General features: G+C 50.7%; 1 protein-coding gene across 5 annotated transcripts in view; it reads right to left on the bottom strand.

Annotated features, from left to right (window-relative positions):
* Nucleotides 1–572: 572 nt before the first annotated feature.
* The window catches only part of LOC111858461 (rho GTPase-activating protein 29-like), a 29,402-nt gene continuing 2,461 nt past the window's right edge, over nt 573–27,513 (bottom strand). For 2 of the 5 annotated variants that reach the window (XM_072704132.1, XM_072704133.1), the window contains exons 3-23: nt 15,940–16,083; nt 12,351–12,447; nt 12,079–12,148; nt 11,620–11,680; nt 11,166–11,303; nt 10,799–10,863; nt 10,457–10,567; nt 10,067–10,147; nt 9,645–9,812; nt 9,282–9,419; nt 8,998–9,182; nt 7,220–7,392; nt 6,525–6,653; nt 5,767–5,865; nt 5,167–5,330; nt 4,563–4,751; nt 4,310–4,447; nt 3,984–4,216; nt 3,580–3,889; nt 3,372–3,480; nt 573–3,294 (exon numbers count right to left, since the gene is read on the bottom strand). In XM_072704132.1, coding sequence (XP_072560233.1) covers nt 2,390–3,294; nt 3,372–3,480; nt 3,580–3,889; nt 3,984–4,216; nt 4,310–4,447; nt 4,563–4,751; nt 5,167–5,330; nt 5,767–5,865; nt 6,525–6,653; nt 7,220–7,392; nt 8,998–9,182; nt 9,282–9,419; nt 9,645–9,812; nt 10,067–10,147; nt 10,457–10,567; nt 10,799–10,863; nt 11,166–11,303; nt 11,620–11,680; nt 12,079–12,148; nt 12,351–12,447; nt 15,940–16,083 — 3,707 coding nt within the window. In that variant the 3' untranslated portion in view covers nt 573–2,389. Of the gene's footprint in view, nt 3,295–3,371; nt 3,481–3,579; nt 3,890–3,983; nt 4,217–4,309; nt 4,448–4,562; nt 4,752–5,166; nt 5,331–5,766; nt 5,866–6,524; nt 6,654–7,219; nt 7,393–8,997; nt 9,183–9,281; nt 9,420–9,644; nt 9,813–10,066; nt 10,148–10,456; nt 10,568–10,798; nt 10,864–11,165; nt 11,304–11,619; nt 11,681–12,078; nt 12,149–12,350; nt 12,448–13,406; nt 13,982–14,291; nt 14,376–15,939; nt 16,084–27,513 lie in introns of those variants that run through there. The other 3 variants (XM_072704134.1, XM_072704135.1, XM_072704136.1) reach the window with 3 other exon arrangements.

Here is a 27,513-nt window from a genome sequence, read left to right as displayed (position 1 = left end):
AGTTACTCCCTTTGGTGTGTACTTTGGGTCTGAAGACATTTCTGTGCACATAACGCTATACAACACACCAAAGAAAAGAATATTAGGGCCCCTTTAAAAATAACCCAGGGTTCTTTATTATGCAAAGATAAACAGAATCATTATTTACATTTAATTAGCAGACACTTTTATCCAATGGGAGCTACGTCTTTTTGAGAAGGCAAAGTGTGCCAATCCGTGAAGCAATTATCCAGGGATTTGAACTAGCAACCTTCCTGTCACAGATGACAGCTTAACCCAGTAAGCAACACACCTCCCCACTGAACCAGAGCCATAAGGATCTCCACCTGTATGCCGTTACTATCCTCCAGCTGTGCCACAGGGTAATCCCACTGCCCTTCTGCTGAGGGTCACTGCAAAACACAGCTCAGTGTCGAAATCTGACATTCCAGGATGGGATTAAGATTTTCAATACTGCCATTTTGATTCTTACCAATTCCAAAACTCATGACAAGGCAACTGAAAGCAACACCTCTGAACAGGAGACATCTTAACATTGTATTTTAAATAAATGCACAGCCGTACACAAAGTCTATGAGTTCCACTGTTTTTTTTTTTAATTAACATTGACATTGTACACTTTGGAAAAATCAGATTGTTTTGAGCAAATAAAATGGGGAATAAAACATTTCATCAATCCCCCCCCCCAAAATCGCTTTATTTTTGCCAATACTGAAACACATAAATATAACCTGAATGCAATATTACCAGTAATATACTGGTATCATCAGGAAGACCACTCTGCTACCATTTTCATGAGGAAATCCGTATTTAAATATTTCCACCCACAACGAAACAAGCCCACTCGACTTTAAGTACATCTCCAGATGTTTCTACAACTGTGGATGCAAGACAAATAACACGGAAAAATACTGCAATACAGTAACAGGGAGCTTCCCAGTCAACTTAGAGTTACTCTCTAAGGGGGGAGAGATACATCCCAGAATCCCCTGCGGGCCCAAGCCTGATGCTGCGAGCTGACCAATGAAATGCGATGTGCTCAAACAATAGGGCCGATTAAAGACAGGCGGGTCACGTGGTTCTACAGACCATCCACATGGTTTTTTTCTTCTTTTAAATGCAGCGGCCATTTAAGATCTAGTGTGCGCTCCCTTTGTAAAGAGCAGCAGTTCCTGCTAGAGACTGTAACGGGTCCGGCTAATTAGGTCTCATTTATGAAAGTGGACTCTGTCAGAATTCAAGGAAAAACAAATACCCAGGAATATGGACGGTACTGGAATAGGTACTTAGGAATATCTCTTAGGTGGGGGGGGGGGGGGTGGGGGGGCAAAAATGAGAATTGGTGTGAAAGGTCCATTAATGGGATCCAGGTGCCCCACTAGAGATTTATAAAAGGGGGCGGGGCTAAGCCTTAAAACAGCCATGGCAACAGGCCTGAGAGGATCCAAAGATAACTATGGCCTTCCCAACAAATCCTGACTACAGGAACACCCAAAATCATGTGACAGGAAGTGAGGCGATCGGCAGAAAGGGCTTGTGGGACTTTCAGCAAACAATCGGCGACTGCCGCATGAGGAAGCACGGCGAAACACTGACCATTTACGAGTCAAGAAGCACATATTTAATAAGTTACAAATAGTGGCATACGTTTGGCGTGAACATCTGTGAATAGGCAGTATGTTAATACATTACAAGAGGCTTTAAACTGGAAAGGTTATACTTTACATATATATAAAAATACAAGGTTTACATGTTACTACAAGAGGCACTTATTTGAGCTGAAACTACATATGATATGTATAAACTTTCCAGTTGTAAAACAGACCGATGTCTCCATTTGCGTCTGTACACTAAGTGCATCGTAATGACCAGGGTAATTAATACAGTAATACAACAAGGCTTCACATACAGTCGCGAAACAACAGAAACAAATTAAAATGAAATGAACCTCAAAAGCCTGATCTCATAGCACTGAGAAGCAGCTCTGTGGCCAAGACACGTATCCCGGCCAATCTAAGTAAGTAACGCATGCACGCATGCCTCTCCACAAAGCATCAATCACCTTGTTCTCTAAAAAACTGGCAGAATGACACTCAGATTTCACAGGGTACTGGGTCTAAGGTTCTGTTTAGACCACTTTTTAGGAGGAAGCCACAGCCACAATTTAAAACGTGTGCCAAGTGCATCCGTTTTAAAGTCCGGGACCCTCCCATTTCCAGCCCTACCCAACAGAACGCAAAATATATTAATACAAGTAACACTCCCGTGGTTAATTTTCACAGTTCTTTGAAATTTTCTTCTCCCTCTTAAAGAGATGGGATTTCTTATATACAAAAAAAGCACAGAAACCTGCGTATGTACAGGTGCACGCAGGAATCCGGCTCAGCCATCACACGAAGTGCGCTTCCCTGTGTTCAAATTCCGGCACACGGCGGGTCCTGAGTCTCTGGAAGACGGGTTTGGCCTCACTCACGCTCTGGTCCTCGGGTCCGGAAATGGGGGACTGTGGCTGTGAGTGGGGCTGGGAGGCAGCAGGCTCCGATTCCATTGGCTCATCCGCAGACACCCTCCTCTGTAGCCCCGCCTCTGACCCCACCCCCATCTGCGTCTCCAAGCCCTGTGATGGCCCGGCGTCTATTGGGATGCTGGCAGGTTCACTGCACCGTCGAGCCTCTAGCTCTGCCGGCTTGGCCTTTTGGCTTGGGGGAGGTTTATAAAATGTCCCGGGTGGGGGCCGCAAAGTCCGGGGGGGCCTGATGACGTTCCCGCTCCCTGGGCAGGGCTCGCTAAGGTTGTTCTGCCTCCGCAAGGTCCTTCCGGTCCTCTCGGGCATCGAGAATGTGGTGGCTGGGAGCGAGGTGGACAAATTCCCCGAATCCCCAGCGCTGCCATCCGTGGGAATGTTGGCCATGATCATGGCGGTCCGCGGAGTGATGTCGTAATGCTTGTACTGCTTGTCCCAGGTCTTGCGCAGGGTCTGGGTATCGATATAGGTGCTCCGGTAGTAGGAGCTGACCCTGTTGCCCGGCTTTTCTGGCTCCGGTGCCTCCTGGATAGCGGGGCTCCTCTCGCGCTGCGAGCTGTTCTTGTTGTTCCTCTCGAGTACCTGGCTGGGGCCCAGCAGCCTCTCCACCGGCATGCTGACGGGGCGGCTGACCGGCTTGCTCCGAGGCGCCCTCAGCTGCACCCGCGCTGTGCTGATGTGCTGCTTCTCCAGCACTAGCATCGTCCGGTGGATTTCCGGCACAGCTGGACCAGGAGCACCGTTGAATTTTGCCGAAGACGTGACCACAGCTAAAACAGAAATGGTCGATCAGAACACAGCTTCTAGGAAAGTGACGCCCAGCCAACGCGCCGCAACACACACTGACCAGGTGCATAATCACCGCCTTCCAGTCTGGGCTTAGTGTCCTTCACCTCATCCACCGAACGGAAGGTAGGAATTATAGAGGAGTGCCTTTTGTACGCTTTCGAGCTCTGCTGCAACACAACAGTGACAGAAGTGGTACGTATGAGATGTGGACCATCGTTAGAGAAGTGATACGACATGAAACGATGGAAGGAAAATCACAGCCTCACCTCCTTGATGTCAACCAAAGACTTGGAGTGGTGACTCAGATGTGGCTCCTCTGAGCTCGCCAGGACCTCTGGGCCCCTGAGGGCCAGCAGAGAGCCAGTGGGCGTAGGAGACATGGGGCTCAGTGGTGTGTCGAAGATCTTGCCATAGTGCGTGATGAGAAGCTCCACGATGAGGGCCTGGTACGGATAGTCCACCAGAGAGGAGAGCGAAACCTCGGCGTCCGTCTGCCGCGGCTTGATCAGCGTCGGGCCAAAAATGATCCCCAGGTTGCTAGCAGTCATCTTGTTCTCATCTGCTTTCTCCGTCACTCTGGATAATTACAAAAAAGGCATGAAATTACTCAATCAATCAGAAAGGCAGAAGAACTAATCAGGAGCAAGGTCCCCAGGTACAACATTCCCACCTGTTTAGGTGCCCGATCAGGTACTGTAGGGTGCGGTAGTGAGCCAGTGGCAGCTGCCGGAGCAAATCGCGGATCTTGAAGAGCACCCGGTTGAGCTCGACACTTAGCTGGGGCGTGTCACCCGCAGGCCGGGACCGGGCGGCATCCACCTCATCTAGGATGGCGCTCTGGCTCTCCTTGGCCAGGCCGATGAAGTCGTTATAGAAACGGAAGAGGATCAGGGGCTCAGGAAGCTGCCGGAGGTGGTTTACAAAGGAAAACGTGTTATAATTCAGCATAATGACCCGGGTAGCGTGCAGGCTGTAAGGGAGAGGAGTCGCCCATACCTGTCGAAGGTACAGTTTGAGCACGTTGCTGATGTCGTGTGGGTAATGGTCAGAGAGCTCAACCAGGTCCTTGCCATTTTCAAAAGCCTGACAGAGCTTCTCCACCCGCGACTTCGCACCATTTACCCGGTAGATACCCTTCAAGTAGAGGGAACAAGTGAAGACAAATCGGTCTTAAGCCAAAGGCAAACACGGCATAAAAGAGCACAGTTAAAGTGGCAGGAAAATGTGATCTGAGACCTGGAGGTGGTACCTTGGTGCCGAGAGCACGGTTCTCGATCTCTGAGGTGCACTTCTTGATGATGAACGGGACGCCATGGCGGTCGCTCTTGGCGGCCAGCGCAAAGTCCACGCCGAAGAGGTGCAGTTTCCCTTGGAGCTTCTTGTGGCCGCACTGGATGGCCAGTGTCTCCAGGCACTTCTTGTGACAGGCCAGAGAGCACTGAGCGCAAAAAGGACAAAATAATCAGCACATTTAACCAAAAAAAAGCTAAGAAACGATGGTCATTTCCTGCATTTTGCATAGTGGTATGTTATCAGGGTTCCCTCAATTCTGGCAAAATAAATTTCCATGACTTTTCCAAAACTTTTCTAGTACCATAAGAAAATTTTCCAAAACCCACAAGTTTGTAAAACTAAAGTAGATAGAACAGTATTTGTTAACGATTGACTTCCCGAATAGGGAAACAAAAATGAACAAGGCTAGTTTCCAAAACTTTTCCTCTCTATCCAAGAATTCCAAAACTTATCCAGGGCCTGGAAAAATTATTTCAAAAATCCAAAACTTTTCCAGCTTTTCCATGACCGCGGGTAGCCTGTGTTATGCACAGCTGACCAAAGCACCAGGAGACACTTACCTCCTCGCACTCGGCCCCATGGAACACCACCAAGCTGTCACACTCGCGGCACTTGGACGGGGCACGGAGCTTGCGGAGTTTGTGCGTCTGGGCCGCCTTGGACATCTGGGCGTTCCGGAAAGGCCCAGGGGAGCTGGCTGTCTCCATTACCATCTCACCAAGGCCTGTAAGGGGAAGGAGACCGTGTCAAACTACACCTTACCTGGCCCTGCCGACCAATCACAAATAAGCACACAGCCAAAGTCTCAAATACGTGGGTGAATTTACTTATGACCTAATAGAGATCAGCTGGGTAAAGACAAGTGTTACAATCATCTAAAACTGGATGATTAAATTATTATTATTTTTTTTAAATCATGCTAACAAATAGAACAAAACAGATTCCAGATTTAAATAGCATCTTCCCAGACTGACAACTGAAATAAGGTCCAAATCGCCTTAAAAAAGAAAAAGGCAAATTTGCAAAAGAATAACAGGGAAGAGAGCACTTTCAAACAAAGGAAGAGAGAGACAGGAAGTGCCAAAACAATAGTCCCTCCATCTGCGCTCCACAGATGTGGGCCGAACCCATGCGTCACGTTTCAGGAGAAATGCGCTCACCGTTGTCTGAAGGGGAGGGGGGCTCTCTCTCGTCCAGGTCATCCGCAGAAGACATGGTGCCCGTGGAGGGAGTTCGGGGCAGCCTCCTCTTAAAGTCGCCTACAGGAAGATCGCAGAGCATGGAGATGTTGAACTGTGTCGGCAGATCGAGTCACAATGAACCCCCCCCGGGCTCACACGCGATGCTCTTAAAGGACTGCAGACATGGCGAGCGTCACACGCACACAGAGCCGCGCGGTGGGGGGCTGCGTTATCAGCGCCTGATGTGCAAATGACTCCTCCGCTAATATGTTTGATCTTCTCCTTAAGCTGCAAGGGGGGCAGGGCTGTTAACGGACCCATTAACACATTCCCTGCATTCCAGGATTAGGAAAGTTGGAGCAAAACAGATCATTTCCATCTCCTGTGATCACGGCCATGAATGGGTTTAGCACAGGTAACAGACGATTATGCTTTTAGTATGCTTGCATCCAGTGAGCTGCGTTACTCCATGAAGAACAACGCGAGGCATGCTTTGGGAAGTTGTCAGGCTGCGTGAAAGGCAGTGATGAAGCAACACACTGCTTCATTGCCACCCTTTCCGGAATGATCCATTTTCGTACGAAAATGGTAATAGATCGTCTGCGACTACCCAGCAAATCCGGCAGTCAGTTGTGGTTTCACCTTCCCATTCCCTCCACCCTCCCTTGTGCGTGTTTGTGACCCCCCCCCCCCCCCCCTGTGTGGGACGCCAGGCCGCATTCCGGCGGATCCTGTACCTGGGCTGGCGGTCGGCGAGTCCATGGAGCGGGACTCGCTGCTGCCCCCTGCGCTTTCCGAGTCGCTGCACATGCCACCGCCCTGGCCGCCTGTGCTCCACCCCCGCAGGGGACCCTGCGTCCTCAGCGCTGCACAGGACAATGCGACAGTGGTCAGGTGGGCCGGCTCCCAGTTCTGGAAGCTTCCTCCATCAGTTATGTTATGCGATATGGCTAACAAACAGGATCACCATGCTGGCTGTACCACTCCCATTTTCCCGAAGAAAAACAAAAACTGATTAAAGTGGCTTTCAGACAGCATGACATTTCTCTCAAAGCAGAAGCAGAACAGACCAAGCCACAGATTGGGGGGGGGCATCAAAGCAGGGTGTTTTGCTATATCCTCCAAGTGCTGGCAGTTGAGTAATAAAGTCATGTACAGATCAGCTTCCTGGAAGGAGAATATCTTATCCGATTGCTTAACTCCCCCCCCCACCCCCCCCCCACCACCCACATCCACGGGAAACCGGGGGGTTTACACTGATGTTTTTACCTTGGGGAAACCTGTACCTTAAATAATTCCAGTACCTTAAATTAGGTACATTTACCTGCAGTTAGGGTTCAACTGCTTGACCCTACTCCGGGGTCTAGCCCCAGTCCATCCGTCTGTCTGGCATACAGCCCCAGGCTCCACTGCCAGCCCGCTCCCAGCTTACCTTGGATGTCAGCGCTGCTGTTGGCGCGTCCCTCGCCCGCCTTCTCCGCCCGTGTGTGGCCGGGGCTGTCCACCTCCTCCGTGCTCTGGAAGTCACTTGACGTGATGGACATCTGCGACAGATTGCCATGCGAGGAGTGGACACTCCCCGCCGAGCGCTTCCCGAAGGGTACCCTGAAATGGGGGGGGGGATTTGCGTGAGAGGAGCAGACTCGAACCCGGCACAGATAATGGTGGCCATGTACCTTTAAGACTCTCACCACATATTAAAGACGGGCAGGAAAAAAAAAATCCATAAATGAAGCGTCACGTGCTGCCAAAGTTTTTCCACTTCCAAGAGAATGAAGGGCAGGGACAAGCTGAAATAACTACCCAGAATAGAACTGTTTTTAAGGGGGGGGGGGGGGGTTTGCCCTTCACATCTTCAGTGATTAGTATTAGTGACAACTGAGCTGCCTCTGTGAGAAAACAAAAGGGTGGAAATGGATCTTAACCTCCTTCATCGTTTCTACTAAAGGCACCAAAATGGCTTCCTAGTTTCCCATCTCAGTGGTGACTCCCTTCACTACTCCACAGCCCTCAGAGTTAAAGTGAGGGCAGAGACACATCAGCAGACCGCCTGCTTGTGGTCAGCGGGGGTTTGTAGGTGGCATCAGCAGATTACGCATTTCTACTGTGCACTTCACATGCGCGACTACCCTTTCACCCCATTCAAGGGGCACCTCGGCAGAGAACAACCGGACGTTTAAAAGCAGCACGGGATGTAAACGTCACCCTCAAACGCAGCAGCAAGGTGCAGAGAGAAAACAAGAGTGGGGTCTAAGGTATGCAGCCGCCGCAGATATTTCCTGAGGCAGGCCTGCGGTTTGGCTCCCGCTCTGCGATTCGTCACAGGGCCCGTGCACCCGGTGCAGCGCATCCGCACAGAGAGCACTCTTTGTCGTCGTCTCACCCCGGCCCTCGCCACGCTCAGTACAGTTATCATCTTTAGCTTATGCAAATCTCACCCCCGGACGATGATTTGGCAGAAAAAGCTAACAGGTTAGCTACCTCATGCTAACAACAAATGCCCATCTGCTGTTAAAAATAGCCTGAAAAAAAGCCCAGGGTGATTTTCTGGCTCAGTAAAAACCTACACCACTAGCTTCCAAACCACAAGCACTTCAAATTTAGCTTCTGTAGACACTTTTCTTAGTCACTTGCGGACATTCCAGCATCACCTCTAGCAATATATTTAACAAACAAAAAAAATTTGCAGGGGAGTTTCTGAATCGAACATGGCAAAGAAACCTCTGCTTGTTTTTCCGACTTATTCCATTTATATTTATTCATATTTGGGAAACCCCTATTTACGCTCTTTGTGACGTTTGCTGCTGCATTTCCCCCCTTTCCCTTAAGATTAATAAAACATCAATCCATCCATCAAACATCTAACACTTAGCCAGCAAAATAAGCAACAGAAGGAGGACCTCGAGATCGGGGACAGCCACTCATGCACAGACTGTTAGATTAATTACCCCAATCGTGTGTTAAGGTAAGATGGCAATTTGTTAGCGAGAGATATCTATGGGAAAAAGATGCAAATTTCCATTACTTCTCAAAATAATTAGCTCTACTGGCTAATTAATTAAGTGTAAGTACTTGTGCCTCTTGTGAAGCTCACCATCCCACTCTGAAGCTTTCAGGCGCTGCTAAATTTATAATTATTAACCCCAGTTGGGACAATAGCCAGCACAGCTCTCCAGATGCAGTGAGTCATAAGAGGGAGGTGGGACTCACCCCGAGTTCTGGGGGGCATCCGAGGAGAAGCAGCCGGGCCGCAGCCGGTCCCGGGACAGACTCTGCACGAACTCGGCGTAACGGCGGCCCGGTTCGTAGCGCTTGGCGCTCTCGCACAGGGCCTGGTGGTTGACAGGGAGGGACACCGCTTGCGCTTGCTGCATCTGGAACCAGTTCACAGTGACCTGTGGGGAGACAGAGTGGGACTAGCATCACCACGGTGACCGCAGACCAATCACGCATGAGGGGATAGGGCGAGCGGCAGAGGGCGGGGCTGGGCTTACCGCTTTCAGCGTCAGGTCGCACTGGAACACCAGGTCGTGCACCTGCGCCAGAATCTCGCTTTTGGTGTTGGCTGCATCCTGCTTCTTCATCCCGAGGTCAGCGACACAGGCCTTGTACTGGTCGTTAGCCTCCTCGGCCTGCAGGGGGTGACGGAATTGGAGGGTGGTGGGGGGGGGTGGTCATTTAATCCATATTAACAGGTAGTGCGGAAGTCCGAAACAAACTAGCAGGCTGATGGATAAGATCTCAGGAAGGACAATGCTGCTAGAGCAGACGCTGAACCAGAATTGCTCCAGAAGAAACTCGCATCAGAGTTAACTGGGGATACTAAGGTCCAAGAGCCTCTCCCCCTGCACTCCCACCTTCTGCAGTGCCTCCTCTTCCAGCCTCCTCTTCTTCTCCAGCTGCTTGCCCCCGGCCTGTGGGGCCTCCTCCTCCATGCGGCTGGTGGAGCAGTGAGCCTTCTCGTACTCCTCCCTGCGCTGGCCCTGCAGCGCCCTGGCCTTACGCAGTGCGCTGTCCGCCTCCTGCTGTGAGGGAGCGTCGGCCACGGGTCACATGGGGTGTCCACACGCCGCCACGCTGCTGTGAAGCCCAGCCCCTCCCACCACAAAAGGCCACATGGAGAAACGGCACTTCTAGCCCCTTAGACCACGCCCCCCCCCATTAGCTCTCCCTTTAACACAGCCCCCATTGACATCTGTAAGCCTCCAGAACTGGAGAAGGTTTTAGAAGCTGGCGCAGACTCCTAATCTGAGACTCCTGCTCTAAGGAGATCCCTTACCAGTTTCTTCTGTTCCTTCTGCCACTGATCCTTTATCTCCTTCCTGCGTTTGTCCAGTTCGTTCCTTCGGGCCAGCAGGGGCTAAGGGGTGACAGCACAGAGACCCGAAATCAAAGTCAAAGTACCTTCATCCCCATCTTCAGCTGTATGATCCACGGGTCGTACTCACACAGTGAGTGTGAGAAAGCAGAGATGAGCAGTGTGTAACTTGATAGTACAGATTATTTAACTTGATAAATATTTTAAACGCGGTACACTGAAACATGGACGAACTCAGGCAGGAAAATACAATCAAAATCAAAGGGATTAAATAATTTTTTTAATTACCCAGAAGCCCCGCAGCCCTGTATGACATAAGCAAAGGGAAGCCGTTTGATTGGACGGGCTAACCTGGATGAATTTGTTGGCCTGCAGAGCAGCTGCGGTCTGCAGCAGGAGCTGGCCGTATTCATAGTCGTTGTTGAAGGCAGAGGTGTAAATTTCTCTAAATGGCATGTACTCCTTATAGTAAAAAAAAAAAAAGGGGGGGGGGACATAAAAAATCTCATGTTTTGAGAGCAGGATGTAGCCATATCTGGGACAGGCTCCAAAGCCATGACTCAGACTAGAATAAGCTGGTGAAAGATCAATCACTGATGGACCATGGGGGGGGGGGGAGGGTTAGTGGGTGACCAATACAGCATAAAATATGAATTAACAAACATATATCACATGACAAGCCAAGACATTTACCTGCTGACTTGCGAGAGACTTTGCCGATTCTGCCATCTTCACATAACTCTTTGCACACTCGATGTCTGCGGATTGAACCCGACACGAAGGAGTCTTGTTAGGAGATGCGGGAAACGGCAGACAGCACACGAGAGTCCATCTGACATGGGGGCGGAGTCGGGCCAGCTGAGACCCACAGGGTGTAGGACTCCCGGCCCATAATGCTTAGAGCAGGTACCTCACCCTTTCAGATATCCAAAAGGAAAATCCTGAAACAGCTCGTCAGGTCACGTGATTTGAAATCAGGAATAAAGCCTGAGGGATTCTGTTGGTCTGTGGCAGAATGTGGCCACAGGAAGGCGCTGTCCGAACCCTCAACCCGACTCACCCAGACTGAGCCGTTTCTCCACCCAGGAGAGCAGATCTTTGGTGTACTTGGACCAGGCCTTGGCGTAGAGCAGAGCGGACTCCACGCCGCTGTCACTGGTCAGAAGGGTGCGGTCCACCTCCTCCGCCTGCGACTGCCCTGTGGGGTTGGGGTAGGAGACGGTGAATGATCCAGCAGCAGCTTCAGTCGTGAGCAAATGCTGCCAGAAATGCCAAGCTAAGGCTGAACCTGATCTCTCACCAGCAGAGTCAGACTAGGACAATGAGAGCACACACCAGTGGCGATCACTAGGTGGTGCAGCAGTTAAAGGACTAGACCGGATAGTCAAGTCAAGGACATGGAGAACTTTCCCAAGAGGAGATGGGCAGTGGTGTCTTTCAATAGAAAGACAATAAAAATAAAAAAATATTGCCCCCCCCCCCCCCAGTCACACCTGCAGAGGACAAATGCTCACCTGACACGTCATCCTTTTCCGGGACTGATCCTCCAGAATCCACTGACAGGTTTTCAAAAGACTTTGACGGGGGTGGGGGGGGGGGGGGGGGGAACAAGAAATTAAATAAACACGAGAGAAAGACAGAGAGATGTAAGAGAAACCTACAGGGATACAGAGTGACCAGGCCACATGCGTGCTCGGCGGGGGGGGGGGGGGACTCAAAATACATCAAAATGCTACGAAATACACGGGAAGCGACAATGGAAACATTGTGCCCCTTAGAGACACGCCGTCTGGGTCAGCCTCAAAGCGAATGCTTTTGGATTTCCGTTACGTTGAAAAGGGCACGAAAGGCAGAGGGCAGGGCTGTTTGCGGAAAAACATTACATGCTGGAAAAAAAGGAAAGAGGCGCACACACAGACGCACCGAGGAGGGGGGCACGGCACTGAGCCCAAACAGGACAGCCGCTCACTCACCCGGCTTCTCGTCTGGGGCCCCCCCAACACTGATCCACTGTCTACATCTCCCATAAGGAAGTCAGACACTCTGGGAGGGGAGGGGGTGGGGGAGGAGAGAGGGCACAAGGTCACATGGTGGCCAGCAGCCAATGACTTCAATTCAAGCAAACTGATCAGCCAATTGAACGAGAGACACGGGATATGAGTCACATGACAAACTGACACCAAACTGAGTCATGCTACTAAAACTGAACCGATCTGTCTGTGCATTACATTACGGACATACTTACACATTGCCAAATGTAAATGCCAAGGTGTCAATGGAGGTGTATATTTCGCCAAAAATGTGCTTTTTGTTGTCTTCATTCACATCCTTGAAGTTCACGCCTGTCGTGAAAAGGGTACTGGATTAGGGCTGAACAGATACAAGAATGAGACACATCCATGCCATTCATTCCTACAGGAGCGTAACACTCATGCCATCGCACAAAAGCATCTGAACACGCGTATGAATTGACACACATTCGAAAAACGCCATGAAATGCGTCATCAGAACCAGCAAGTCTGGCGAGCGAACGCCCAGATTTCTGCTGCTCGGGGGGGCGTTAGTGGCACTGCGAGATCACGACTGCTCTAAACTTTTAGCACTCCTATTGTTACTGGGGCAGTATTCAGGCACGACCATAATCTGACTGAGCAGCAATTTCCTGCTGACAGTCTAAACACACTAAAGGGGGAACTGGGGGGGGGCGGCACCAGAGTAAATGGCTACATTCAGGGTGTCCTCAAACTTCCTTTCCAAAGGCAACAACCATTGGGGAATTTAAACACACACACACACACACACACAGACACACACACGAGCACCAGCGACGCCTAAATTCCTCAGAGCCTGTATCCTCACCCCCCCCCATCTTAACAATGCATGCAGCTAAACGGAGAAAAACGCCAAGGGGAGGCACCACAACGGGCGAGACTCCACACCGCCGTAAATCGCACCGACGCAGATGTGGATAAAAACAAAAATACCTCGCAGGTGGAATCTGGGTCACGCGCCAGCCATTTCTGGAAAGCAGACGAGCCATCGGTCCCTCCACCCCCCCCAGACCTTCACATGCATGGTCGTAAAAGTTTCCATCGAGGCCCCCAAAAAGGGACAGAGTTTAGTGCGTAAATGGCCCAACGAGAAACCGGGACAGAGAGTGCGAACACCGAGCTGAGGTCAGATCTCTGCCGAGTGTGACGGGGAGGTTCCATCACGGGTTTCCTGGCCCTCGTCGCTGATCTGGACAGCGAGCGAGCAGCGGGCCATCAGACGGGTCTCCAGAAGGTTCTCCGCAGCTTACCGTCTCACGCAAAGCCGGCGTCCGGATCGGAGGTAGCGTGGCAATGACAGCCAAGGTTCGTCCGGGAGACGAAAAGAGAAAAAGAGCAGCAGCTCAGCAAACTTCTACGTGTTCCTCACGGTTTCGAGCTGTCAGTGAGGAGGGGGCAGATCCACAGCCCGCGGACTTCTCGCACACGGGAACCGTCAGGTCTGTCTCCTGCTCGGAGCCGGAGAACGGGAGAAACTCCCAACCACGTTACGAGGGACTCACAGCGAGCCTGTACTAGCCCCGCCCCCCTCCCGGTGACGTCTACTCAGGACATCCTGCTGCTTGCACACAATGTCTCCCCCCCAACAATGTCGTGGGCTGGGGGGGGAACCACACCATCTGACAAAAATTACATTGTTCTGCATCCACAACCCCGCAAGGAGCCTTTATCCCCCGCCCAAGTAACGGGGGGTGGAAGGGGGCACGGGATGAAACAACGTAGCGGCCGATTAGCAAAGCCGATCTGTTCTTCTCCGATTTGTGAAGTCAGCACCGAGAGGGAGGGAATCGAGCCCCAAACTGATGCAGGAGAATTTCCTAAAAACGTGACCATCGGCAGTCGCAGCGACAGGGAAGTCCCACCCACCCCTGCAACCCCCCAGCAAAACCACCTCCCAGCCCCTCAGATGACTTTATCGGGCCTACAAACTTAAAAAAAGCCCAAGGTACGAACTACAAGAAACGGTCTCTGAGAAGATGAAACCACCATAGTTTAGCTCCTCCAGCTACAGTTACAGGATGCGGTGCAGCTTTACCTTCAGACCTTAAAAAATAACAACAACAAATAACAAGCCTGGTTTTTTCGCAGTTGTTTCCGGGAATGACTCGGAAAGTACGCGGCGAATGACCACCCACCGGTCTCCTCCCCACGAAGTTCCTGCACGAGTGACTTCAGCACGGGCATGGGTAATCTCCCCACCTCCTCACATCTGACTAAGACAAGACTGTATCACCCGAGAGCAGGTGGCGGTCACAGGGACCGGATCGGGGGTATGCGGACGTCACCATCACAACTTAACCACCAGGGGGCACTGGACCGACTCAAGTGTGAGGAGAATGTAAACTCTGAAACTGCACCCTGGGCATAGGTGTCAGCCAGTGGTTAGAGAGGTCATCCACCGCGGTCTAAGAGCCCCCTAGTGGACAGTTTCAGAAGTGCAGATCCGTGCACGGAAATGCATGAAGCCACGAGACTTCTGGCTCGCTGCAGTGCTGCCATACAAAGGCCCAGACGAGGAAAGCGAAAGGTGCTTGTTTAACTGAAAGGAGATGGTCAGGACTTAAATATAACCTGCCGATCCAATAGGCAGACTCAGACTCAGATAAAATACTTGCTGCGGCCAGTAGGGGGACAACAAACCACACATGACCACCAGTAGATCCCGAAGTGCATCATGGGACACTGGTTGTTCCAGCATGAAGACCCCCCCCCCCCCCCCCCCCGCATATACAGATTCTTGTGCACTGGCCAAAGGAAGAATTACCCTGCACATGAGATTGTGTTTCTCGCCGCGGCGGGAGACCCGCGAGGCCAGATTCCTCCATTCCGGCAGTTTCCAAAACCTCCCCTCGATCCAACTCCACAAAATGGCCACAACGGAAGAAAAAAACCTACTGCTCTGACCAACTGGGCGTCGTACGGACGAGGCAGAAGTGCGCTGGGAATAAACACGTCACGTACCGGGTCTTAAAGTACAGGGCGCTTAACCCATCGGCCATAAACTTCATCTGACGATCTAGCAGCAATAGCCAAAAACAACCAACTAAAACCTGCTCTGTAGTCATTCTCCAAACTTTCCAGGTCACCATCGTCAACAATAGAGGCCTCTTTATTAGCTTATTAACTATTAACACATATATAAACAAAATTTTATATAAAAAAAATATATACATACTCACATCCTACACACACATATACACCCCATAGGTAATGGTTATTCACGGTATCTAAAATGCTCTCCATTACAGCTTTAATGTTCCCAGAACAGGAATGAGCTACGAAGATCATGTGACCAGACCCCGTCCCTAAAGGTGCCGGAACTTTCCAGTGGTGTACTGAGGAGGAAATGTGACCTTGCCCTTCTCCAAATATAACATTTATAGAGACCTGTGAGATCAGGCTTATACTGCACCACCCAGTCAAACTATCTTAAAATATTAAAATCAGAGTCTGAACAGGACAGATGCAAGAAATAAAGCAAAATAGAACTTCGCTTAACTCAAGAGGCAGAAGCGTTTATTTAAAGTGAGGCACCCATCCATCCTGAGTCACCACTGCACAAAGACAAATAGAGGCTTAAAGAGCGGAAAAAACAAGAGGCAACTGTCTCTTAAGATATACAGAATGGCACATCGGTGAGATAACTACAGCAATAACCACACCAGCTGTTTACAAATCAAATAGCAAGTCATCATTCACTCTCTACGCTTTAAGGCAGCATAGAACAAAGATCGGCCATTGGGACTGTGACCGTGTTAGGTTAACAGTCCAGGAGGGCCTCACCTTTGACCTTGGCGATGACGATTCCGGCCGCACTGAGAATGTCAACGGAGTTGAGGGTTTGGTGCTTGCCGATGACAGCCTTAAGAACCCGTAGCAGCTCACCCAGGCGGTCGTGGACGATGGCATGTAAACAGTCGTGGTTCTCTGGAGAGGAAATGACAGAGTAAGAGAGACGGTGAGAGGAAGGAACAGCCGCATTCACAGCTTTACACACACCCCTACTACCACTAACTTCCCTCTGCTACTCGCATGAACAAGAACAGCACCGGTTTGCACAAAAGGGAACTGGTTTCAAAAAGTCTAAAGAAAAGGGGCTGAGTAATAATCTGCAGGGGTGAATGTCATAATCGCGGTCTTCAACCTACCTCTTAAAACAAGTCCAAAACACAAGCTGCCCCAGAATACTCTACGCAAAGAGTCTGCACGTGCACATGTCGAAAGACAGGGTCATAGGATACATGTCATAAGTTAAACATGCACCACGGGATGACTGGCCAGTAATTTTCCCATAATGCCATTCACGCATGCTTCAAGAAATTACCCAATGACAAAGACTGAGCACAATGACTATGACCTCACCATACTGTGCTAAAGAGGCACATCCAAAGAGCAGATCAAACGTTTCCAGAAACAAAAATAAATCACACACCTCCACCCACTGGCAGCCCCCGGAAAACAGCAGCGTTGCCTGGGAAAGCGGGACCCAGGGTTAGACATGCACCCCCCACACCAAAGGCTGCGTGGGGACACGGCCCTGCGAAACTGCAAAGCTGCATTTGTGCTGACGGCCTTCATAGGATTACTGCAACGCATGCGACAGGAGATCAGGCAGACTCCGCCTGTCTGCCAGCTTCTATCTGTGCCAGTTCATGGGGGGGGGGGGGAATGACAACAGGCTCATAGTCAAAAAACATGCCGTTTTCCATGGAACAAAACATGCCAGGAAGACCTGTGGAGTTCTGAGGCTCGGAGCACAGATGCATTCTACATGTTTTCTGAAAAACATGGAGGAACCTCGGAGGGGGTGGGCGTTTCGGACTGAACTGTTTTTAAATGTAGCATGGTCATCAAAGCCAGGTGACAATATGGCAGCCATTGTGGATCCCTTAGTTCTGACTGAGAGAATGTCGCCTGGCTTCTAATCAACCACAGAGATAAGAGAATGGACAAAAATTGGCTGTTTATGCCCCCGCCCCCCCGACTCCCACCCCCACTGTCACCCAACCAGCCTGGCAATGGGAGGCCAGTCAGTCAAGTTCCTGAGCTTCTGCTCAATGTTATCATGATAAGAGATCTATCTGTGCAGTTCCCCATTAAATCCATGAAGACACAGCAGTGGAGCCACATCGACGAGACTATTTAGTGACATCACTGGGTGACATCACTGGCAGTGAACATAATAATAATAATACATTTTATTTATATAGCGCTTTTACAAGAACTCAAAGACGCCTTACAGAGAAAGTACACAGAAAACAGATTATACAAAATACACATTATTCATACGGAAGGTTGAATGCCTGAGCAAAAAGAAAGGTTTTTAGCTTGGATTTAAAATCTGAAACAGAGGTCGATAAACGGATGGTAGTGGGTAGTGAGTTCCAAAGGCGGGGAGCTAAACGGGAGAATGTACAGTCACCATAGCTATGTAATTTGGATGGGGGGGATGAGGAGAGACTCAGTAATGGAAGATCTAAGACTGCAGGGGGGCTGGTAGGGTAGAAGCAAATCAGTAAGATATGTTGGACCTTTTTGTTAAGAGCTTTAAGTGTCAGAAGCAGCATTTTGAAGTGAATGCGCTCTTTTATGGGGAGCCAGTGCAGGCTCTGCAGAACGGGTGTGATGTGCTGATGGGAACGAGTGAGAGAGGAGGCGGGCAGCGGAGTTCTGAACTATCTGAAGTTTATGGAGAGATTTAGCGGAGATACCAGTGAGTAGTGAGTTACAGTAGCCAGGACGCCTAGAGATAAAGGCATGAATGAGGGACTCGGCAGCAGAGTCTGAAAGGTGTGGCCGGATACGGCGACGTTACGGAGGTGAAAGCGAGCTGTTTGTACTGTGGCACGTAGGTGTGCGTCAAAGGCATCCATGCATCCATAAGGAGGGGGGGGGGTGTTGAAATGCAATAAATGGGAGAGCCAACAGGTCACCTGGTGGGGGCAAGGGGTAAATGGGGAAGTCCAGGCGGGGGGGGGGGGGGGGGGGGATCCACGAAGGCGCAGCTGCCCAGATCAGGTCCCCGGGGTTCATACCACATATCAACGCTAATTTGCGTCATGGAAACCCCACATTCCAGCATCGCGACCCCCGTCCATCCCATGACATAACCTTGATTCCATTGGACTAAAAGACAGAGTTCGGTACTCAAGAAGGGTGCAGAAGAGGGGGGAGGACAACTTACTAATGTCTGTTTATTGGTGGGGGGGGGTGTTGGTACGCATGCTTTGCTGTGCAAAGATCCCACCTGCGCAGAGAACCGCAGACTGGCTGTTAGTTACTGGTATTAATGTCCAGCGCAGAGTCCCCCTGTTCCTACAGAGCCGGGAGGCGAATCGCCAAAGCAGAACCAGCACGTCGCTTTGAGCAGAAGCACCCGTGAAACAAAACAAACGGAACAATCAGGTCAAAGACAGAGATGGTGCTGCTCTGCTCAGCCGACAGCTTGTCACAGGATTCATTTTTGATAAAATCTTGACCCATTTACACACACACACACACACACACACACACACACACACACACACACACACACAGGTATTCATATCTTTGTGGAGACCGTCCTCTCATTTTTATGGGCAAACAATGACAACCTTAACCCCAACCCAGCCCTAATCTTAACCATAGGTAACCAAACAAAAAGTTAAGTTAAGTTAAGTTTTCTGACTGCAGTCACAGATTTTTATAAAACTGAGTTTCCCCCGTGGAGACCGAAAAATGGTCCCCACAATGTGATCTATACATAAACCACACACACGCCTCTCCCCTTTAGGTGAATTACACAGAGGAAGCCAGCACCCAGGCCAAAGGTATTCCCCTGCACACAAAGCGTAATCACTGTGACTAATGCCCCCTCTTCTTGCCCTTGATTCTGGGTCTTTATCCCCAAACTCACTGTTCTCCAAAAAAAAGATCTACATTCCAATCCTACATGCGTGAATTCCTGCCTCACCACTCCTGAATGAAAACACTCCAGAGTGCACGCTGCGGCCTCAGACATTTGGCAAGACGGCGCGCAGAAAGCACGAGGCTGCGAGTGCAGGCGACACGTCGCGGGTATGGGGCAGGACAACGCAAAGACCGGAGCGTTTCGAAACCCCAGAAATCGGCTTTCAGCGTTGCCACATACCCTGGTAGAAACAGATCCTGGAGATGAAACGTAAAAATATGACAGATTAAGTCAGCAAAGTCAGTGGTGGCCAATCTTATCCGCAAAGGGCCGGTGTGTATGCAGGTTTTTGGGTCCAAACCTTTAGGTCAGCTGTCCAAAGTCCAAACCCAGGTGTGAGGACTCTTCAGCCAATCAGTCCTCTAATTAGTAATATAATTAGGGAGCTGCAGCGAAAACCCGCCTGTCACGCCCACGGGGGCAGATCGGACAGGTGCAGGACATCAGGGACTGATCACCTCCTCAATATAACAAACCAGTATTGCGCTAATGAGAAGCCTTACTGAGCGTCATTCCGTCTCCCGTCCCCCTAGAGAAGCCCCTCTGCCTCTCACCACATCTCCGGTCACCCGGGTGGTGGTTCTCTCCATTCCTCGCTTCGCGGGGCTGACGATTGCCTGTGATACCTCACCCTTTGCCTTATTAAAGCTCTGCTTTCCCCGTACTTCTGGATGCTTGTCTCCCTTATCTACCCGGTGTGAAACCGCCACACACAGCGGCCCTTTGCGGATAAGATTGGCCACCCCTGCCCTAACTGAAGGGATGTCAACTTTCTGTGACTGAAAACAAGAAGCTTCTTACATTGATTTATTTAGCAGAGTAATCCCCGTATCAGCCAGGGGACTGGGGCACAAAAATGGCTGATCCTGTCCCCTTCGTTGGGGAGGGAATATTTGGGTTTAGGAAGATATGGGTGGATCCACCTCGCAGCATGGATTCTGCTACCTACAATCCACTCCCAGGATTAGGGAATTACATGCAACATGGGAGGGGGTGTGTATGTGTGTCTGTGGGGGGGGGCATCCCACCCTCGCAGACAGCATCCCTGCTGCTTTACCTTTGAAGTTCTGTTTTCCCATGAGTGAGCACAAAGGGCCACCATTAAACCCCACCCCCCCACGGGGGTCTGGCCCGCTTTCCCCAGTGAGGCAGGGACCAAAGCTGGCCAGTGTGCCTGAGAAACCGCGTGCGAGGGGCGTGCGCCGGATGATGCTGCTCGATGATGCAGTGGGACACCAAAGCAGTGGTACTTCATATCGCGCATTTCCAAAAGCGTCACCATTTCCCAGTCCTGCCACTGCTTCCCAGCTATTCCACACCGATGCTCTGTGGACCAAACCATTACAAACACGGGCAAACAATGATACTGGACAATACAGGAATTTTCTCATTTCTTTTGACAGTTTCATCCTTCAACCAGTGACCTTCCACGTGCCTTGTGAATATGACCATTTACTGAAGAGTATTTCTCAGGTGACCAGCAAGCAGATCTGTGGATTTTGTTTAACAGACACGCTCATTCAAACGCGCAACTGAGAAATCAAGGCCTCGTGGTCCGTGGAGTAACTAGGCCATGCTCAGAGGCCCAATGGAGAAATCGCTCTGCCAACCACGGGATCTGAACTGACGACCTTCTGATCACAGGCACAGTGTGCTAACACATGAGCACGATGACGTGGTGCGTGACTGTGGACGTTCTCAGAATGCAGTTACCAGGTTACCAGCTTCTAAGTAGGTTAAGCTCAGCAATAACGACGGGGAGTGGTTTCGAGTGAGCTGTTCCAAATAAGGTTTGTTTATGGCAACAGCGCGCGCAGCAGGGTGAAGGCAGCGTGTGAGTATGTGGGTCATCAAAACGGCTCGCTGCATCGAAGGACTGCAAAGGGGACTTAACATTAAGGGTTGCAATTGCAGCCTCACCATGGCATAGACAGAGCGAGAGGATGTGGCACCGTCGGCCGCCACCACAGAGCGTCAACGCGTCATTCGGGCATCGCCGCTGGCACGCACTGCAGCCGGGCAACAGCCCCCGGATTGCCGCAGACCACTGGCACACGCTTCTGTGGGGTGTCAGGACCCGAGCTACGCCCTCACAGTGACCTCACAGGAGGATGGTCCAAGTAAAAGGTAGGCGGAAATGATATAAGCAGAGTTCCAGAACTTGAACCCTCAGCCCCAACCATCACACCCCCTCCCATCCACAGGGAAGGAACTTACCAGGACTCACCCATTCTTCCGCCGGGGTGGTCGGGGCCATTTGGCTGGGGACCCGACCGTTAACCCGGGACATCTCCACGGCAGGTCGCCCACGAGGGGGTCAGGCCCATCTAAGGCCCATTTGAAGGGGGGGCTCATTTCAGGGGCTGGTTGAAAAAGGGGGGCCCTCAGAACAATGGCATCAAGGGACACACTCGAAATTAGCGGCCGTTGGGCATTGTTTGCGTCGGGTGGGGGGTGTCCACGTGGGGCCCTGGTTATTGTCTGTGAGAAACCCCCCATGACAGCCCCATCCCCCCAGGCCTCTCTCCGACTCATTCACCCCCCACCGCACAATCCTCAGGCTCAGATGGCCGGCGTTCTATCACCCCGCATCAAGGTGCCGCACCACCAAACCAACTAAATGTGGTCTGACTGCAGAGACGGAACCCAGCTATAACGGACATCACATCCATTAAGAACTGCTGCCTCATACCACCAGGTTATGGGTTTGAAGCCCATCTCTTTGTGTGCTTGTAGTCTCTGCCAGCTGCCCAAAGACATGCAGCCAGGCAAATAGGTGTCACTTAGGCCGTGTTTCCAGGTACCGCACTTCAGGGTGCTGGTCTTCCACTGGCGCAAAAACTGGTACCAGCGCTGAATGACATCACAATGTGAGGTTGGGTTTTTTGTACTGAACTCGTAAAATGGCTGTAGTATATTATCAGGCTGACCGATGTGCAATTTTAATACCATGTCATACACATGCAATTCTCATATCGCAAGGACCACAATAGTCAGCTGGTTTGAAATCAATGTCCAGACATTATATTCCAGTGGGGGTTAAATTTCACAAAAACATTTTTACTTTGTCACAGGAAACAAAACTTAGCAAGCATTGCAATTTATTGCGATTCCATTTCAAGATTATCTAGAATGACTAATCATAATCATTTTCATCCTTGCTGTTTAAAATCCCTCATAAAAGGCTTTTACAGAAATGTATTAATTTCTTTTCTTGCTTTAGAAATATCCCAATATTACAAAAAAAAATCATGTGATATTTGAATTTTTGCAAATGTCATGCTGTCATTTGCTGCTAAACAGACCATCATCTGGTTCTTCTGCCCAGATTACATTTAAAGCTTTGGTCTCTTCATTTGTCCACACATCCATTATCACAACTTAAAAAAAAAAAACTTGATTTATTGTCGTTTTTTCCAACATGGCAGTCGTATTGTCTTTTGGAGGCAGCGTATGTGCAAAGCCAATCGAGAAAGAAAGCATTTTCAAGTCCCAACCCAAAGCACCGAAGTACCAGAAACGTACCCCAGCTGGTTTGGTACCTTAGGTACAGGAACTTTTGGTATGTGGACCTGACCAGAACTCGATGAAAAAGGGAAGGTGCCAAAAGAATCATAGTCATAAATAAAAAATAATCACCTACAGTGTTTGATTTGGCATGTCTGTCCCATGCAAAGGGCCATCTCACCCGTGAGTGTACATGGGACATTCAACATCCAACTGCTGATTGGTGAAATGACAGCTGGTACATCAGCCAATAAGAGAGCTTAGGGGAAGGGGCTTGGATTCAGAGCCCCCCCCCCCCCCCCCTCCGAGGCTGGTTGGCACACTACTGGACACGTTGCTGGACTTTAACCTCAAGGGGGCAAGCATTCACCTGTAACACCCCCCCCCCCCAAAAAAAAAGGATTTGAAGGCAACCACTGTGCAAACATCTATTAACACACAAAGGGGGGCTGAATTCGGTGAGCAATCTCTCACACCCTGCCTGTCTGTAACTTGGTTTAAGGGCTCTTTAAACCTCTCCTGTTTGCCTGTTTTTTTGTAGGGGGTTAAGGTAAACATGGCAGACAGCTTTGTTTTGCGTGAGAAAATTCACCAGCTAGCCAGGTACAGCACTACCTTTAAGTAAGTGAGCTTTCATGTTCCATTAAGGTAGCGTTTGCAAAAAGACCCCGTTTCCTAAGGGGCGGTTTGCAAAGTCTTCAAGCCTGGTAGGACATGGATTTACCCCCCCTGCCGCCCCAGCCCCCAAACCACGTCTCATGAGACGCACAGCCATAAGTCTGCCCCCCCCCCCCGGGGAAATGCACCCCTCCACAGGGCAGAAAAAAGAAGGGAGACACAAAACACATAGCTTCACAAATCGGGGGGGGGGGGGGGGGGCATCCCCGGGAAATCCTCGCCATCCAGGATTAGCACCCCCCCTGGGACACGCGGGCACATAAAACACACACTGAGAAGGAACTTGCCGGATTCTGTGGCAGAGCGAAGGTGGCACGTGCGAAACACTGACCCAACCAGCGTCCAGACACATTGGACACCCCCCTCCCAAACAGAATCATTAAAAACAGAAAAGAAAAATGTGAGCTGGCCTCAGCTTCTCTGAAACATCTCCTTAGAGTTAATCCCTCACACTTTCTTTCATAACCAATTTGCACATCGTTCGACACCGATGAGAAGCTCCAAAGTTAAACACCAGTCTACCCCTCCCGCCACCTTACGCATCAGCTGAGCAAAATGGTTTCTTTTTTTTTTTTTTTTTTTTTTACTGAACGACACGACCTCTTGGTTTTGTATCATCCACCGTCACGGCGCAAAGAACTCAAGACGCCCTTGACTTTTCCGCCACAGAACCAAGCATAAAAGCTCTGTGGAGGGCCTCCAGGTCTGCAGATCCGGCTCCGCGATGCGGGATGAAACCCCGCGTGTCCCTGGGACTTCCGGACCGCCATCGATCGTCCAATCTGATGCGCCTCACTGAGATCATGTCTGTTGTGCAAACACCGGAAAATGGCCACAAAAAAGAACAAACCACTAAAACGTGTACTTCCTTTTCTCTGAGGCGCTACAGGAAGATCAGAGCAGGGAGACCATCCACTGACCGACGTCTCAAATGTCACGGGTTCGGAAATAATGACAATGACCTTAATCCTGGGCAGTTCAAATCAGGCCTCCCGTCCGGTTACGTCTCCATGATCAAATGGATATATAAAAATGTCATAATGAACGCAGACACCGCGGGTGACCTCGCGTCTGTGCATCGTCTGGGCTGCCAGCTCTGGATCCTCAAAGAACGCAAAACAAAAGCTGAGAGTAAACATCTCTGCGTGGACCCGGAGTAACAATACCGCGCTGCGTGGACCCGGAGTAACAATACCGCGCTGTGGGGCCGGTGGCGCAGCCGTCGAACGCTCTGCCGGGGGGGTTGGAGGGGGTCTTCCAGCCTTAACACCCCCACCAGACATCATTGATCCTCCCACCCGCAAAATCCCCTCCGTGTTTTCCTAAGACAGCCAGTGATCCCCGTTTGCCACAGCTGGGCTGATGCGTTTGTTCTTTATAACAATTTTTCCAAAAAAAAAAAAAAAAAAAAACCTCGAATAAAGTAGGAATCTGTGTTTTTTTCCGGCAGTATCTCACGCCTAGTGACGGTCGATCCGGGACACCATGGCAACAACTGAGCATTTGTTCCACTGGAATGTAGGGAATGCCGGAGGGGGGGAGGGAAGGGAGGAGAGGAGGCTGCCGGCTGGGTCTCCTTTCTCACCCCCACCAAAATAATTAGCTACTCTGCCAATAGCCCAGGGTCAATGTTGTTACAGTAGTTAAAACAGCCCATATGTAACGCCAGGAACGGCAGTGGGTCAACAGCGAGACCGAAATCTCGGTTTGTAAAGCAATATATACGCCCTTTAAGTTACACACACGTCAAATGAACCTTAAAACTCCCACAGATTAAAAGAGCGGTTCCCAAATTTCCTGACAAATACGCCAAACCACTCACTTTCACCTCCTGCAGTTAAGGCTTTGAAAAGCAGGTAAGTTAGTCCTGAAGAAATACAAGCCAGTCTGACTAGAAAAGATTCTTTGAGAGACATCTCAGGATCTTACACTCGTTTTTTCTTCTCAGTTTTGTTTTACTTTATTTGGAGTTCATGGTTTAACTGGGAGGGTGGTTCAAGGCAGGGCTGCTAACTGTGCTTGGTGGGGGGGTTCCGATAGGGAGGGGCAGCTTTCAGGCGGCCTGGGCGGCCCCCGTCTGTCACCAGCGAGGCACAGCACACGGTCCTCCCCCCCCCCCCCCATGACGTCGCAGCCCAGATAGAGAGGAGGCCCTACGGCGCTCACTCTCTCGCATGCCTACGGCGCTCACTCTCTCGCATGCCAACGGCGCTCACTCTCTCGCATGCCTACGGCGCTCACTCTCTCGCATGCCTACGGCGCTCACTCTCTCGCATGCCAACGGCGCTCACTCTCTCGCATGCCAACGGCGCTCACTCTCTCGCATGCCAACGGCGCTCACTCTCTCGCATGCCTACGGCGCTCACTCTCTCGCATCCCTACGGCGCTCACTCTCTCGCATGCCTACGGCGCTCACTCTCTCGCATGCCTACGGCGCTCACTCTCTCGCATGCCTACGGCGCTCACTCTCTCGCATGCCTACGGCGCTCACTCTCTCGCATCCCTACGGCGCTCACTCTCTCGCATCCCTACGCCGCTCACTCTCTCGCATCCCTACGGCGCTCACTCTCTCGCATCCCTACGGCGCTCACTCTCTCGCATCCCTACGGCGCTCACTCTCTCGCATGCCTACGGCGCTCACTCTCTCACATTCCTTGCATGGATCATGTTCGCAATTGTCCGTTATTTATTGTCGCTGTCTATTAATGTCTAAATGACGTTTTACTGCCTAAATACATGTATTCAGATACTGTAAACCTGTAATATCCTTCAGGATTAATAAAGTATCATCCATCCATCCGCCTGCAGAGAGGCACGGCTGGGCTCCCCGTGGGAGATCCAAGCCAATGGATCTTTGATGGGTCCCTCTGAAGTTGAACCGTGTAAAAGCCAGCCGACAGCGAAGCTCAGAGGCTTAGTGTGGCGGGGACAGCGCCCTGACCGGGGGGGATGGGTGTTCCACAACAGCAGGGAAAGGGGGTCTCATGGGGGGGGCGGGGGGGGGGGGACAGGGAGCCACAGTGAATCTCCGAACATCCCGAGAGAGCCGACGTGGAGCGGATCAGCAAGGGCCTGGAGGGACGGTGGTAGTGGCCCCCCCCAGCTGAGAATGGCATGAGGCACGAACACACGCAAACCTCACCCAGCCTATCAAAGCGCCCCCCCCACCGAACACCGTTCAGGTCACAATGACACAGAGTTAATCGGATAAAGTCCAGGAACGACCCCCGTGTAGCGGACTGGCCGGCCCGACCCCCCCGAGGCCAAAAAGGGCCACGGGATAATTCCATCCAATTACTGTCAAAGCCTTTCAAATACAGGAACCAGACAAGGTCACGACCCCAGAAGAAAACAGACTGCCCCACTCGAGCAGGACGGCGAGCCCTTCAAACAGCACACCGTACACGGCACATAAAGGTGGAGCGCACTAGCATCATTCAGGTGCAGGTTAGCCGGCCTGCATCACCGGAGAATGAGGTTTTTCAGAAATGCCTACAACCCCTATGCACCAGCTCGCCTAGTACCACTTACATAGTTTTTTTTTTTGGCTTGTTTTGCAATCTTAAGTCAACACGCTTCACGTACACATTATGGGCAAATATTTCCCCATCTCAGTTCTCCTTCTCATAAAAAAAAAAACAAAAAACATAACTGGGGGAAATTAATGCCTTCGGGCTGTTTATGTCACTCCAGCCAGTCCCACAGCGGGGCGCCTCGCGGAAAACGCTATCTATGCAAATTGACCCCCTCCTGCAATTAGCCCTCGACAGTATCCTCGCCACCAAGCTTTCCCAAGACGGCCAGCCTTAAAGGAACAGTCACCCTCTTCACAGAACAACTGATACCCTTTTTCGCAAAGCGAAACTCAGGAAAGTTACGAAGCCAAATACCAAAGACTAAAGCAGGAAACTCAGCAGCCATACGAAGAATAAAAGTGCACATTTTATCACTGTGCACTCTTAGCGTCTGTTTTAATCTCATGATAAAATCTTAGTTCAGCTATGCTCGATTCTGAAGAAAACACTGTCATTCAACCCCCTGCCACTCACTTGAGGGGACAGTCAAACTTTGAGGCGGTTAGCATGTAAGGCACAAATTAAAACCTAATTAGACCCATCCAAAAATACACAATATGTAAAAACATACAGAAAATTGGATGGGGGGGGGGGCAAGGAGACATTTTCCCCGGGGGGGGGGGGTACATTATAACACTGATAGAAGTG

The sequence above is a fragment of the Paramormyrops kingsleyae genome, chromosome 21 (assembly GCF_048594095.1).
Source record: "Paramormyrops kingsleyae isolate MSU_618 chromosome 21, PKINGS_0.4, whole genome shotgun sequence".
In the NCBI taxonomy this organism is placed as follows: Eukaryota; Metazoa; Chordata; class Actinopteri; order Osteoglossiformes; family Mormyridae; genus Paramormyrops; species Paramormyrops kingsleyae.
This window is presented reverse-complemented; position numbering and strand designations above follow the sequence as displayed.